This window comes from Diadema setosum, chromosome 13 (genome assembly GCF_964275005.1).
Source record: "Diadema setosum chromosome 13, eeDiaSeto1, whole genome shotgun sequence".
Lineage (NCBI taxonomy): Eukaryota > Metazoa > Echinodermata > Echinoidea > Diadematoida > Diadematidae > Diadema > Diadema setosum.
This window is the reverse complement of record NC_092697.1, coordinates 22,904,233-22,921,177: the sequence shown is the minus strand read 5'-3', so window position 1 is coordinate 22,921,177 and position 16,945 is coordinate 22,904,233. Positions and strand designations below refer to the sequence as shown.

Here is a 16,945-nt window from a genome sequence, read left to right as displayed (position 1 = left end):
AAAAAGAAAGAAAAGAAATCCCCCCCCCCCCCCCCGGCCTTTCCCCCCTTTACGGAATTCCTGGATCCGCCCCGGACTAAACTACTACTTTGAGTATTCTATTAGAAACTATGCTACTGGTTTACTATTCAGGCTACCTAGACTCTACGACATGAGATTGAGGACAAGAGCAAAAATTAGACCTGGTTGGGTTTCCCGGTTATAAAACTTATCTCTGGTAGAAGTCCAATAGTACAAAAAACATTTAGAAGCATACTAGAATCTACTAGAAAGGGGTCTACTAGATTCTAGTAATCAAATAAGCGTCGCTGTGACCATAATACACGGCCATATCTTCGGGAGGAATATTAACGATGAACTTCTAACTTATTACAAACTGCTTTAACGAGTCCACACTGAGTTGAATAATATTAAGTCCACCAAGAACTGTTTGCACCTAAAAGTGACAGTTTTCGCAGTTTATGACTATGACCATGATAGTCGCCCTCAATCCCCAGATCCCTAGCCCTATTCACACACTATGTAAAACTAGTCTTAGTCCGCTGACTAAAATTGCAAGAGCTGCATGCCTAGATACAATTTGTAGTAGTAGTGCAATGACAAAGTCGGTGGCTAAAAGGCTGTTGATGGGTACGGGTCTGGCGGATCATTGGTGTCGAGCGCGCGGGATATGAATGATGAAGAAGATGCGGGCTATAAGTAGCTGCGTGTAGGTGCTGGCAGTGGGCGCAGCTAGCGAACTGTAGCAAGTTCAAGCCCATCTATACATCATTGCATGAGAGAGCCTATAAATAGCTGCTTAGAAACAAAACAGGGACATTAATGCTCAAGGCAGACATTGGTCAGACAGCGACAGATTTCTTGCCCGGTAACCTGTAGATAGCTACAGGTGTGCCAGCCACAGGTGCTTTGTGGGCATACCAGTAGAAAGTAGTTCCGGTATTGTAGGCGGGGCCATCATGAAAAGTTTTTCAAGTGGGCCATGGGTCTGGGGTAGCTCCACCAATAATTCTGTGCGTGTCTCCTCCTAATCCTCCACCTGTAATGATTTTCTTTTATAACTCTTGTCTAGGTCTTATGTACAGGTATGCTGGATTGCATGCAGAGCCATAAATGAGAATCATGTTAAACAAAACAAACAATAACAAACTGTTGACAAGGGTCCAAATTTCATGTCTGTACCTGTTGAAACATTTCGATTCACCATGACCTTGTGCTTATTCCTCTACAAGATCTTAAAGATATAATGGATTTGACGTGAACGTTTAGTGTTTATTCCTCATGAATTTGACCTAAACGTTTAAACCTGACAATTTTAATCTGACTGAAGGTGAATATTCGGGCTGCTTGAAAGAATCAAGAAAAGCAGAAAAATAGAGAGTTTGTTTTTTTTTTTTCGAGACGTGCCGTTATCATGGCTATAACCAGGGAGGAGTTGTCAGAAGGAGTGGAATCTCTTCACAATTCATGCAAAGTTCAACGCAGTCAGACAGTAGCATGATCCCATGAGTCCTTCGCATTTCACTGGCTTTGATGCTCCATGCTCTAAGCCGCTCTTCCATAAAGTTTGGATATGGAGACGAAAGGAGGATCTTGATTTGAAGAAAAAAAATAGTACTGACAATAATGATAACAAAATAAGCTATATTTGAGGTAAAATGTTTAAATCATGCAGGGAAACCAGGGAAATTGATGAAAATATTTTATTACGGGACAAAATTTCCAGTTTTTCTTCATTTTGTATTAATTTATTTGTGTTTACATAGATCTAATACATACTCACTAGGCCTATACACTTATGTTGGCAAATGAATATATAAATACATGTCATACATTTTGTCTTTTTTCCACTATATTTCCTAGATTACTTGTATACGCCCACAAAAAGCCTACCAAGCCAAAATTCTGACAATTACATCACCTGTCAATCATTGCTAAACTGTTAGGTCCGATAACAAAATGCACTGATCCGAAATGCATATCTTTCTCTATTTAAGCATAACCTACTTGTTTCGTTGCAGGGGAACATGCAACTATGCTCACTCTGGGGGGAAGGAGCATTACAGTGTCTTTTTTCATAATCATGATATCAATACTTGAAGGAAAGTTGCTTTAAAGAAAAATAGCTGAAAATATAAAATATATGACACATTAGATATTCCTTTGGCCGCATACTAAGTGATGATCAGTGTAGGGCCTATAATGAATCAATACAAGTCAACATTTCCATTGCACGTGAGCCCCTTTACACAGAAGCGCGTGTCTTTTGTCAAATCAATCTATCAACACCTGTGATAGACCGCATAACTTCTCTGCGGCACGAAGCATTGGGTACAAAGGAGAGATTCTTGTTCCTTGTTCTTCTTTAAAGGGAAATTCGAGGCCTTTACTTACAAGTTATTCTGAGAAGAAAGAGAAGCACAACCGATGATAACAGTCAACATTATTTTGATCAAAATAGAGTTCGTTTATTCGAACATTTTGTGGCGCTGTTCCAAAGGTTCGTTATTCCGAAGGTTTGTTTATCCGAAAATTAAATAGGATTTGTTATTCCGAAGGTTCATTAATCCAAAAATGGAGAAAATGTACAGAAGACGAACCTCCAAAATTGCGAACCTTATTTCGCTTTCGGGTCAACGAACAGAAATAACGAACTTTATTTCATTTTCGGATCCGGAATAACGAACTGTATAAACGTTTCATTATAATACAATAGTATCAGATCAAACAAACTAACAATTAACTAGGTCTATATAAGGAAATATTTTGACATGTGCGTTACTGAAAACATGTGTGCCAACTATAGAAGACTTCGCCTTCATTTCGGCAATAATGTCATCGGTATTGAGTGTCCTCTCGTCAGCTGTCCTTCTACTTCTTCTTGTTCTTGTTCTTCATTTGTCTTCTTTTGTCATCTCCTTGTCATACTAGTAGTCGGATGTTGTTTTCTCTCTATTCCCTGTCATGCGGCGTTGGTATTCTATTATGATAATCTCCAAAGCTGCATGGTGCAAGTTTGAGTCTCTCACGAGCAAGTTGCCGATGGTAATGAAAATACTGAATAATAATAAAAATAAATTGGTGATCCAAAGATGATCACTATTGATAGTATTAGCCAACACGTATATACTACACAATCATCAATCCCCGGAACACCAAAAGTGAATTTCGCAAATAACGACTAAGTATAATCAAGTTATAGAAGATCCCGTTTTGTTTGTGATCATTATGTTCCATCTGCCTTATTTGAAATTTAAAATTCGTTTTTGAAGAGAGCTCGAAGGAAACCAGCGACACACATTGTATAGGTCTCTACGCTTCTTCTTATTTTGCTGTACGTTATTATACTTAAGTTTCTCTACTATAGCTTTTACTTTACTCCATCTTTCTTATTGCTTTTTGTTTCTCTGAGATAGCCGTGTTGGGTGGTCGCCTTCCTTCAACTTTGAGCATTTTTTAATCACCCTATACTATTAAATCACACCAAGAAAAAACATGTAAAAGTAGGCCTATATAAGAATTACAATTGGTATCGTGAAACCTGAACTCGTGGGATGTTCTTTATCATCGGTCCTTCTTGATTTAGGTATTGATGCAGCTAATATCAATTAATTTGTGTGTCAATTCTCCATATCGCATACAGCTCTCCGAATCTGAACGCATGCGGCGCTCTATATTCTTTCTTTTCCTTTTCTTTGTTAAATAAATTCTTGTGATATAAACTTCCGGTTTGGATGAACGCGCGATGTGTAGGCCTACACTTTTATGCACATTGAACGCCGAAGTACTAGCTGTAATAATTAGGCCTATTCGTAGTTCGTATCAAATTCTGTCTTATAATCTCGCGAATGATAGAGTTAGTTTCTAATCTGTAACTTTACATTAATCGATAAATGGGATTCTTCCACAAAGCTGCCCAATGCTGGGCCGATGATGCCAAACGACGAAATTATTGAAAATATCCATAGCCAAGTGAAGGACATGACGTGGGTTGAGCTCCCAACGGACAAAGTTCAGTATACCATAGAGCGTGGAAAAATCTGCTTCGCAGGAAAGAAAACTTCGACCTGATGTCAAACTCGCGTATTTTGTTCGAGACATTTCCAGAAAGGAATGTACGATCAAAAATCCGCAAAACCGGAAGTATATACGTCCCAAGAGCGATCGATCAGATATCGGTATCATGAGGTGATATCGCTTGATATCGGCTATATAAAGTTGAACCGTGCGATGATGCCTTGCTCCCCTCCAAAATGCTGTTTGGCAATACCATTGTCTGAGAGTTAATTCCCAAAAAAAAAAAAAAAAAAAAAAAAAACTTAACACGCAAAACTAACAACACACCCGAACACAAATATAAATCGACAAGACATTGATCATCCTTGTTCTCCCCCTCCGTCCCCTTTTCTCTCTCTTCTTCTCTCTCCCTCTCTCTCCCTCTCTCTCTCTATAACATAGGCCTATTATCTACCTCAATGACAGCGCACAAGACAGATCTTTTTTTTTTTTTACAATGTAATATGATATTAGTAGATGAAACCAACTAATCAAGCATGAACTCACAAACCCTTGATTTTGGATTGGGATTAAAGAGAGGGGTTATTATGCCATTCGTGTTAGATATAATGTATTTTGCATTTAATGCAAAGAATCCTATAGAGACAGCGAATTATACTGACGTCACACTTCTTGTCTTTCTCTTTGAGGCTTAGTACAGGGTACCGTTTCATGAAAGTTATCAGCACTGACAAGTTGTTAGTCTTTGACGAGTATATAGTAATTATGCTGTATACCAAAGTAATAATCAGTGACCAGCTTCTCAGTCAATGAAAACCAAGAATTTTACTGAAATTGTCAGAGACTGACAACTTTGAGAAACGGTGTCCAGCAGCCTATATCTCGTTCGTCAGCTGTATATAACGAACACAAGAATTATGAAATATCTTAAACGCAACAGAAAGCAACAAGTGTTGTACTTCCGTGTGTAGCAAGTTTGGAATGAAAACAATCATCTGACAAACTAAACAAACAAAACTCAACTTTACACTGTGAAGAGGAAGAAGCATTTTCTCCTCCCTCTTTCTTCTTCCTCTTCTTCTGTTATAACACACACTGCATGACTTTATATACTTCTAATTCTTCTCGTTCTTCTTGCTCTTGTTTTTTTTTCAGTAAAACAACGTGATATCACATCAGTTTAAATTAATAATTAGCCTGCTTTAAAACATCACAAGTGAAAAGGAAGAACGTGGGATTTGAACGGAGACCGTGAGGGATTGTCACATCGACACAAATAGTGTTACTCATCGGTTGTTTCCAAACCTTTGTCTATGTGTAGTCTCCAAACCTTTGTCTATGTTTAGTCTCGATCCAGTCAGGTCATAAGGAAAGTGAAGATAAATGGATAAACGGCTTATTTCTCATAGGTCTAATAAGGATTATCATGACAGAGGAATTATCCATATAATCGAATTGATCATTGTGACGTATCAACATTGTATTGTAAGATAGAATGGATACTGACATTATACGCAATGGGACAGCTAAAAGACGTGTAATCATTCAAAAATGGTAATAAATATGGTTTTACTGCGAGTAACCATGTCAGATAAGAAATGAAAATATACCTGATATAATGATCTGCAAAAAAATAAACAAACAAATAAAACAAAAACAAACATACAAACAAAGTAAATGACAGACAGAAACACAAAGAATGACAAAAGGAAATATTCTGCAATATCAAAAGGTGAAACCGATTCGAAAAGACTCGGATCACGGAAAACAATATACACTTTTAGTATTTTTCCATTTCTGTTCACCAAACATGATAAGCACTAATGGTAGTATTTCACACTAAAGTGTGATTTTGCAATCAATAAAACAATTTTATAAGACAGGTATGCTGATGGATGCACAACTTGCAGCGACCATCTTGATATGCCCGCAGGAGATATCAATATTGCCTGAAAGAAAAAAAAAAAAAACCCACATAATATAGGCCTATCATCAAAATGCTCTTAACTTGCTACTTGGCTGCGTTAGTTTTAATTCTAATTGAACTGTTGCTTTGCAATCTGTATATACGCCATATTTCGCGGTTTTGTTTGTTTGTTTGTTTGTTGGGCCTTTTTTTTTTTGCCAATTTCGTTAGTCGGGTGATATTCACGAATTTAAAAACACGCGAAAATATTAACTCTGCTCTGCTCTGCTTGCGATATGCAAAAATACATCTCTTCGTTCATAACTGGGCTCCACGATCGCGAATTTACCCACTCCCAAAATTGTAGAGAATTCCCATTCGCGAAAAAAAAAAGAAGAAAAAAGAAATGAAGAGTTTGTTTGCAAAAACCGATAAGTCCAATTTTGACGATTTTGAAGTAAGATCTCTGTCATAAAGTACTAAATAATACCTTTTAAATGATATATTGGTCACTACATATAAAGATACATTTTTGAAGTTATGGTCTAAAGAAGCAAAACATTTCTTATTATTCTCTTTATTTTTCTTGACCTTTAATCGCAAATATCTCCATTTGGCAAATATGGACTTATCGGTTTTTGCAAACAAACTCTTCAAATATACTCGCTAATACGCCGTATTGCAGTACAGTATAGCTCTGAGGGCAACACACCTATTCTCTCTCTTTTAAATAATATAATTTATTACCTAAAGCGACTTTCCAGAAAATCTAATTTGTGATAATCTAAGAGCAGTGTATTACGATCAGTTTGAGTTTATCATTTGCTGTGTTTAACTCGAGAATATTGATGCATATTCTCAAAACAAAACTCGAGTTTGGAATTCTTGTGTTGTTCCTTATCGCTGAGGGCGTAATCGCGTGTTGTACCTCTGCACTCCAAACACAAAACGCGTGCAGTGCGTATACCGTATAAATATTGTATGATAAATTTTATATCTGAAGAGTTTGTTCGCAAAAACCGACAAGGCCATTTTGTTCAATTCTATTCAATCAAGATTTTCGTTAAAAGTGTTGGCATACAACGCGAATGATGTTAGAGATCAGGTATGAATATATAACAATATGTTCCTAACGTGATAGAAGGTTTAATTTCCAGAAATCTACACCAAGAGGAAAAAACGAAATTTTGTTCTGTTCAATGTGTTTTGCGGCAAAAAAAAAAGAAGAAAAAAATCGATATGTCCACATTTTGTTTTGATGCAAAAGCCGATGAGTCCGCCGCTCGTGGTATAAAATTGGTGCGTTGCAAATCTTGCGAATCAAATAACGAATCTTCATTATTGCAATGCTCATGAAATTTAGCACCACGATTTTGGAATGAAGATGTGAAAGACATTTTTTTTTTCCCGAATATATTGGAAGCTGCGTTGCCATGGCGACAGCATAGGCCTAGTGTGGCCATAAATCAGGACATAGTTTTTGGTAATCGAGCTATTTCTGCATTTTTCGAGCAATAATCACAAAATTAATTGGCGCGCACATTGGCCTTGGGTGAAGATGAGCAAGTCACATTCTTATGGTGATATGACAAAAACTGAGTTGCCATGGTAACGGCATATTGTGGCGATTGATTAGGAATATCAGTTCAGTTCAGTTCATTTATCAAAAGGGATTGAAAAAGTTCCTCATTTTCAAGCGAAATGCACACGAATCTTGACACACACTGCATGGTGTCAGGGTGAAGGCATATTCTTCGAATGTGGGGGAAATTGCGGTGCCATGGCATGTTAAAGGGACTGTACATTACTGGTTGAGGAGAGGATTCATGTTTTGAACATTCCTAAGTGAGATAACGAGAAACCTCTTATGAAATATGAAAGAGCATGTAATTTTAAGAAGGATTCGACGTTTATTTGATGAAATTTTTTTTTTCAAATGGCTGAGATATCCAAAAAAAGGGATAGTAATAAAGGCGACAGGCCACGCCTTTTATTAGGATCTCTTTGTTTCACCTTGTTTTGGGATATCTCAGCCATTTCAAAAACCGATTTTTATCAAATAAACTTTTGATACCCCTTAGAATCGCATGCTCTTTGACATCTCATAGAGTGGTTTCTGAATATCTCGCAAAATGTTAAAAGCTAAATCCTCACCTCAACCAGAACTGTACACACCCTTTAAGATTATTATAGTAATAACTAAACGACATGGCAATAAATCGAGAAAATACTGAAAAATATCGAATAATAAACTTCATTTTTCAAGCAATATGCTCACCTGGAGAAACTTGGTACACACATGTTGATGTCGGGGTGAAGACATGTTTCGATTTGTGTTGCAAACTGCGTTGCCATGGTAACCACATATGGGTAGTGTTCATTCTCAAAATATCGAGCTATCGGAAATATAATACAGCGTGAGTTAAGTTTAACAACCAAAACAGTGTATAATTCAAAGCCATCTGTCTCTATACCGACAGCATCTTCTCGTGATTTTTATAATAATAAGTGAATGATTATTTTGTATGCCCTCTCCATCTTTGTTATTGCTCTAACGAGTTACAGTCAGATTTCTTGCAATGTTCACATGTGGCTTTACCTTAAAATGAATTTAAACAACAGAGTGATGGTAGTTTCGTTGAAATCGGACTTCTTCATATAGCTTCTTTCATTTTTTTTTCTTTCTTTGCACAGGAAGCATGGAGTATTATGCACTCCAGAGTTGTCTTTGGACGCAGCCTCCCGGGTTGGACAATGGAAACAGCTGTCTCGCGCATGTGCAGAACACCAATTTTGGGTGCACGTCACGAGACCGACACCCACGAGTCATACAGCCCACGAGTCATACAGCTCACAAGTCATACAGCCCATTATGAGTTATGTACAGCTCACGAGTCATACAGCCCATTATTTCGACACTAAGCTAACAAGGCCCACGAGACCGACACATTAAGCCCCGTGTTGTATCTGTCGAACTCGTTGGCTGTTTTTACCTAGGTAGTATCGAACTCGTGGGCTGTATGACTAGTGGGTGTCGGTCTAGTGTGGATGACCCCGTAATTTTTGCCTAATTAACGTCGTCTTAGCGTTCGTGATCTTAATGCTGCTAATCTTGAAACATTGGTAACAATGCCTTTATTCTTGTGATACTCTCACTGCTTGATATGAATTATTATTTTCATGATAATCCAGGGCCGGGTTTCTTCAGCTGACAAGCAAAAAAAAAAAAAAAAAAAGGTCCTCAGCTCATTCTCTGCCCTCCCATTTCCAGGTGTTTCAGACAAAACACATAACCTTACCGCCGCGATACTTCAAGATCTCGATCTATTTTTTTAGTGCCACTTACGTACTTCCGGGTTGAAAAAAGTGTGCGGGCCCAAAGTGATGACACCTTATGTATTCCTTTATATGGTGCACAAAAAGTGTGGGGGCCCGAGCCCCCACGGCCCCACGGCTGCGCCGGCCCTGTAATCATCTGAAGCTGTCTCGCCACAAACCGTGCTAGAAGAAACGCGAGGGAGGGAGTTTAGAAATTATTGATTGACAAGTTACATCAGCGTGCTGGAGGGGCAAGACAATAAAACATGTTCAGTCGCTCATTAACAAACAAAGAAGGTCGAAAGAAACATGGTTCGCACCTGCAGTATACGCGCGTAGAAATGTGTACATTGAATTCCTAGGTGGTGACGAATCATTCTAAAGTTACATGCAGTATACTCTAATCATAGAGCTGTCACAGCTCTATATGACTCTAATCCAAAGCGATACCGATTTGTTGCAGCCTGGCCGGCTCTTGGAGCGTATTTTCATGGCATAGCGCCCTCTCTTGCTCCCGTTACACTTATTTCGATACACCTTCACTACTAGTAAACTGTATTCTTTTACTGGCATTTCACTGAATCCTTTTCACTGATACTGTAACTGGTCACTATCTAACTCATTTTAATGGTACTGAGTATTCCATATCTCGTATTCTGTTCAAACTTACACAGTTAAATCTATAATCAAGGAAGGCTTTCAGGGTCTCATAAATTAATCATTTGGACAATAATGTAACATGTATTGCAAATAAATTCACTGTTTATTTTGCTTAGTTTATTTTTTGTTTTTGTTTTGATTAAAAAAATGTATTTTACACTTTCGGGCGTTTCGATAAGAATGAGACGCAGTAGCCCTCTGGTGGTTTATCTATTTAGTTTTATGATGGTTTAAATCATCTGCGGTATGATAACTTGATTATTACTAATTAGATTAATTTGGTAAGCCAGGCGGTTGTTTGTTTTTTTTTTTATCCAGACAGTGGAGATGTCTATGGGCTTACCACTTTTAACCATGAAGAAAAAAAAAATACCCCCCCCAAAAAAAAAAACACAAAACAAAACAAAACAAAATACGACGACGACAACAACAAACACAAACACAAAAACAAAAATATACATTTATAGGCCCTAACTGTGCAAGGTATTTTCATGTATTATCGAACTATGAGGGGGAAAAAGAAAGGAGAAAAAAGAAAAAAAGAAAGAAAAAAGAATAGGAAAACACCGAGGGCCATAGCCTAAAATCCGCCCATTCGTATTATCAACTAGGCTACAACCAAACTAATAGCATAATAGACCATCCAAGCCTCAGCTCTCTCTCTCTCTCTCTCTCTCTCTCTTTGTAAAGAATATGTAGCCTTACATTAATGGATAAATTGGTTATATTAAGTTTTCTTTTTGCGAGATATTTTCAACCTTTATTGTGTCGGACAGGTGGTCAACAGCAAACGAGATTTATAACAATTTTGAAAAGAAAGAAAACTACTCCTGAGCACTTCCATTTTCATCCCCCCCCCCCCCCTGAAATCAAGAGACCGATTGGCTCATCAGACTAGTGAGAATGGAAACGGTGCAACTTTGGGACCCCTTGTAATCGTCTGACCAGAAACCGCCAATGTATTATAAATGGTCACTTATAGCTTTTAAAACAAGGGATTGTTGCATTGTACGTTAAGGGCTTAGATAGGTGGATAGGGGAAGTAATGCTAAATCGCGATATACCCCATTTCCGTTAGGTCTGACACCAAAGCATTGTCAAGGTAACTTTCCTTTGTGTGGGAGCAGGAAATTCACAAATCCTTCAAATTTGGTGCTGATATATCTCGGGCTTTCTTCTCGTGCGACGGTGGCACGACCATCCAACCACCTCGCACATGGTACATGTGATAAGTGCGAGACATTGCACAGAAAGGGGAAGTGACTAGAACTCCATTATCTCATTGCCCCAGGCGTAGATTTAGAATAATTACGTCAGGGTGATATTGGCATGTGACTGCCAGACAGTATATTCTTGCGCATGCATGCAGATATATTCTAATTCAAAATACATGCACTATTGTACCATACAACGGTGTATTAAGAATTCCACCATGAACTGCAAAGACGCCAAAAGTGACGAAAAGTAAGAACCTCTAACAGTAACAAAACATACAACATCGGTACGTCTACGCTACGTCCGAGAGCTGCACTAAGGAGTTACAATACTAAAAGGCAGTCGATCTCGTAAGTCACCTGAAGGGGCGGAGCTTTCGCGATGACTGGCGCGTGCGGTGCATAGAATTACTTCGCGGATGTATATTCAACCTCAAACATTAGGGTGATGCGGCGGCGCACGCAATATGTATAACCGGCCAGGCAGCACGTTGAACTTGTATTTACTATTTTAGTTCGTCAGATGGGTCGTGTGAATCGTCCATTCAGTTTTTACCCTCACTAGACTACTCGCGCATATTTTGGTTTGTACAATATTAGTCTACTAGCTTATGTTATTTTCTTTTTCTTTTTTTTTTGGTAATCGTAGGAAGTCTTATCCTTTTAAACGGTATTTTATCAAGAGCATCATCACAACCGTCTAGTTCTGCCGTCGCGACGTTACGTTATCATCTCTCTCTTTGCTCTCTCACGCGGAGTTGGAGGTTAATGTAGACTCGATCCCTCAACGCTGACCGACCGAATACTCCTCCACGTTTGCCCCATCAGCGTATGGTCGAGGATATTTGCTTCGAAGTCAAAAGGATTTAATCTCTTCCTTACCGTTTGATTGTGCGTAGCTCTCTTCCCACATTTTCAGATGATCAACGTAATTGGTAAGTGTTCCCAACATTTTTCTTAATACTATTCTTCACGCCAGAATAAGTTTTATTCGAACTAACGTTTGCTAGATTGAAAACGTATCCAAGGGCAAGTGAAGAAGCGCCTAACGTTCCATCCAACATGAAGATGTAAAACTCGGCACTGATATTGCATAAGTTGGTGTGTCTCCAGTTCATGTTTAACTAGATTCTACTGAATGAACTGTTCCTGTTCAGTACAATCGAGTCTGATTAAAAAAAAAAATATTATTCATGACTCCTGAAGTTGTAATCAAAATCGCATCCTACCTAGACAGCAACGACTTGACTTTGAGTTCGACTTGAGGACGACTTGTGAACTTGAATGATACGTCGCCGGTTCAGAAATTTTGTACCTCCCACCTGCGGGTGAGATGGATTCCATGGTAACGTTACTTGTATGCATGTAGATTCTAGCTAGCTAACGTTCCAGGTTAGATTCCTTTCTCTAGAAAAAAACGTGTCTGCATTTAAAGGCCTCGGTTTGAAACTATAGAGTTGGGTTTTCTAACGTTATTGCCGTTAGTTCTAACGTTAGAAACTAACGTTACCTGGATGGTGCCGTCTCGTGTCTGGCAGTGGTGTAACATTACAATAACGTTGGTTTCGACAGCAGAGTCCATTTTAACCTGAGTGATAGTGATTCGAGACCTCTCACTAACGTTAAACTTATCATGTTATTTGACTGGTGATCAATATTGCAAACCAGAATCTCACTTCACACTAAACCGTAGCATCTCGATTGATTTAGAACCCAACCCTGGGCACCTACTGTTGATTTAACATTTAAAAATAGAACCCTAGATTCTACTAACGTTAGAGACTTGTTGAGACGCTTCACTTGTGGAGAGTGTACTTTCAACGTGGTGACATGGTAGAGATGTGGAATGTCAGCTCATCTACTCAACTGATTTATCAAAACAATTGATTAAAAAGTTTGATAGATTTCACTCATCTAAAGGTTGAATGAATTGATCTAAAGGTTGAATGAATTGTGAACAAGGTTGCACTTGCAGATAGGGCCTATGTCTAACTTAGACAGTAGAAATCTAGCCTACCTAACGTTAGTTGGTTGTCTAACAAATTAGGTATCTAACTTGTGGTGAGAACCTAGAAAATGCCAAGCAGTCACGAACGACGAGGAGTGCGAGGTCGAAATAGATTCCTAACGTTACAGCCTCCGTTAACGTTTTCTAGGTAGAATCTAGTCCTATTAGAGAGGATCTAAAATATTGAATGATAATCAGGCAAGTTGCCTTTAGATCTGAATGACTAATGTTACGAGAACACACTCAAATTTTAAATTTTAGATCTAAAAGCCTGTGAAACGTTAAGAGTATTCAGAACAATGTCGGCCTGGTTCTTCGTGTTTTCCTGTCCCGAGCATCAAGCGTTGACGGATTCCAGTTTCCCGCCTAGCTTTGTCAACGTGCGCTTATATGTCGGTTCTTGTGCGGCAACGGAGCTTTCCCGCTGGCTGTGCTACCGCGGAGTCGGTATGGCTTGTTGAGCTGTGCGGCTCCCACACACAGTACGTACATCAAGGTGTAGAAGGCCGTGGATCGTCGCACGACGCTCGAGTCCAGCACGCGTATCGGCGGCACAGCCACGCGAACACGCACAGCCACACTCGCCGTTACATACACGGCATGCGAATGCTGCATGCCAGTGTCGCGTGCCACGGCTTCTGTTTACCCTTCGTGAGATTACCGCTGTGGCTTACGTTATGACTGAGCAGGAAGAAAAGGCGACCCTTTCTTCTATACACCAGTGACCCTTTTTTGTCTGCTCCTTTTTTCCTCAATTTTCCCTGCTGTCTTGAATCTGGGTTAAAATAGTTATTGTGCTCTGACTGCAGGTTTATTGTGGAGTTTCTACTGGGGCATTGGGATCGGTGGCAGTCTGTTGTGGGCCAATTCTTGCCTATACTGCACTGGATAAGCTGTATGCTATATATAAAATAAGATAACTTTGACTTGACAGGAATAGACACAAACCCTTTGTTGTAGGAAAAAAATCCCAATCACACATGTAATATTTTATATCTTTCACTGGAACTAGTTTAGAATGTATTAAACTGGTAACAACTTTTGGTTGACAAATGTAGATTAGACATCTGACTTTGAATTCATATTAGGGGTGCCTAACGTTAGTTCGACTCGAACATACTGAAAGCAAGCCACCCATAATTCGACCATACGCTGTCCAAAATGTAACCGCCGACTACATGTCAGGGGTCGCACTTAACTTTTTTTTTAACTAGCCAGGCGGACTACCTAGAATCAATTTTGATACTGAAGCGATTTTTTGGCTAGCCAGACGGACTAGTAACTTCAGAATTTTAAGATTTTTAGCTAGTCCCACATGATTTTGGGTGGCCAATGGCCAGCGGACCATCGCCAATTTCGAACCCTGCATGTAAAACATATGCTTTTGCGCATGGTTGAATTTTGGCATGGAGGTCAAACCTTGGTGCAGTTTTTTTTTAAATTGCTCGAGATGGGATAAATGCAAAATGGGAATTTGCTAGGCAAGTTTTGCTGATGTGCTAACTTGAAATTTATTGCTAAAATACAAGTCCGAGATACCTAATAATATTTGAGGTAAAGCAAAGCCGCCCATAATTTGACCATTACACTGTCCAAAATTCGACCCCTTGCTACATGTAGAAACTTGTGCATTTGCATGTGGTTGAAATTTGGCATGGGAGGTTGAACCTTGGTGCAGTTTTTTTTTAATGTAGGCCTATGTAGATGTAGAGGCTATATCATCCAGCACAGCTCTAAATCAAAGATCAAAACAAACTGAGGATTCCATTTGATCTAGTCGCCACCCCCTCATACTTGACAGCTTCAGAAATTTGGATTGTCAAATTGATTTCCAATCAAGATTGCAAAAGATACATGTACGGTTACTATTTTCTTGTACTGTTGAATAATCTAATTTTGAAATGAATTTATTAAAAATGAAACATCGATAGTCTATGTTAGAGTAAGATTCACATTGCTTCATGGTTAGAAGATTCTACAAGGTACATTGTAGTAGTACATGTCACAGATAACACTGGAGAAAATGAGCATTTAACAGGATGTTTCAAAGGTTTAGCACCAACAAGATACAGGCTGGAAACGATGGATCCCTTACACTGTTGAACTGAACTATTGGGTAGTTGTAAACCTGTTTATTATAGATACATTTTAGAATTGACTACAAAAGCTTGCAAAACTATGCAGATTTCTCAATAAGGGAACTTGATTTCTTATGTACCGTACTGCACATAAAAAAAAATTTGCATGAGCAAAATGTAATGTGCTGCTGCATACATCCTTTGTCAGTATCTATGGCGGGTAAGCTTCACATGTGAAACATGCTATGAGGAAACTCTTTGCATGAAAGTTATTCCCGACCAGTGTGTCCCAGGGGAAATTAAGTAGGTAATTGCACTGTCGACATGGATATGTTTAAACATGCCTGAAATGTGTTCCTTGCATGCAATTACTGGACTGTGCATTGTCCCTCTTTTCACAACAAACTGTCAGAATGAGATAACACAGAATTACCTCAATACAATTGGGAGATGATAATGAGATACACTGCTTGATGCTTCTCATAGTATTCATATGTATAAATTGAATATGGTCTACTGGGACATGGAAGTCCAGGTAATATTTCACATTTATTGGACTGATTAGGCATAACAATGTGATAGTGAGAATCTTTTGACAATTTGTGAAAGGGAAATGGGCAAACTACTATGCATATTTAGTGTTTGTCGTGGCTGGTGGTAGGATGGCTACATGTGGTATAGGACATGAACAATTTTGTATTAAAAAAAAAAAATGGTTAGAATTCTGTTGAAAAAGTTCTATGCCCATGCTGCAAGGCTTGTGTGGTTATGTCATATGTGTTGGGGTGTGTGTGTGTGTGTGGGGGGGGGGGGGGGGTGGCAGGGGGTGATGGGGTGGGAGAGTGTTCATATCGACCAAAAACCTACTTGCAGTTTTCTCGAGACTAGATGAATTGCTTTGGACATGGAGGGAAAGAGTGCTGCTGTCCTGTAGCACAAGCCTACCAGCAAATGGGGGCCAGTTTTCTGACTACATGTAGATCATGTTACATATGTGCCCAATTTGCTGGTGGGATCTGTGTCAGATCTAGGGTTTCCCCCTTTAGACCCAGTCTTGTTTTCATTTGGATAGCACCATCTTGTTAATTCCCCACATTAAAACTCAAGCCATGACGGCACTAAAAGTTTATTATATCTCTGGCATTTGTAAAATGATAAGCAGGTTTGGGTCGACAAAACAATGCAATTGAATGCTTTCTGGAGCAGCATTGCCACTACCTCGATGTAACATTTAGAAACTTCCCAAGTAGCCTTTCAATTAGAAGTGCCCGACGCGAGTAGGCCTCTGGATATTTTAATCTGAATGACATACACGTGTCCATGGTGCTAGAATATAATCTTGCAAGTTTTGAGAAACAAGGGCATTTTCCCAAAGATATTTCTACACCATGGGCAAGTCTCCTGTCGGAGGACATGTGTAACTTGAGCTGGTGTTTGGAAAAACTGTTATCACAAATAGCTAAAAGCAGGGCGACTGTACAAACAACATGTGGTTGCAGCGGCAGTGTTAACAATAGGCAACCCCAAATATGTCTCTACTAAACCTTCCAAGTAGGAGACAAAGAACGAGTCTTGCTTTATCCCCCCCCCAAAAAAAAATTCTATCCATTTCCGAGTGTGCAATGTCATGGCTGCTTTTAGCAAGATCGTGTATCCCAAACCCAAAGTACAATCGTGCCCACATCGGGTAAGCATTCAGAACATATCATGATTATCCCCCAAGCAATAATGTAAAGAATAGCAG

General features: G+C 39.0%; 1 protein-coding gene across 2 annotated transcripts in view; it reads left to right on the top strand.

The window, feature by feature from the left end:
• The first annotated feature begins 11,630 nt into the window (after positions 1 to 11,630).
• The window catches only part of LOC140237197 (ELAV-like protein 3), a 29,204-nt gene continuing 23,889 nt past the window's right edge, over positions 11,631 to 16,945 (top strand). The window contains exon 1 of one of the 2 annotated variants that reach the window (XM_072317141.1): positions 11,631 to 12,050. In XM_072317141.1, coding sequence (XP_072173242.1) covers positions 12,035 to 12,050 — 16 coding nt within the window. In that variant the 5' untranslated portion in view covers positions 11,631 to 12,034. The remainder of the gene's footprint in view (positions 12,051 to 16,945) is intronic. The other variant, XM_072317140.1, reaches the window with a different exon arrangement.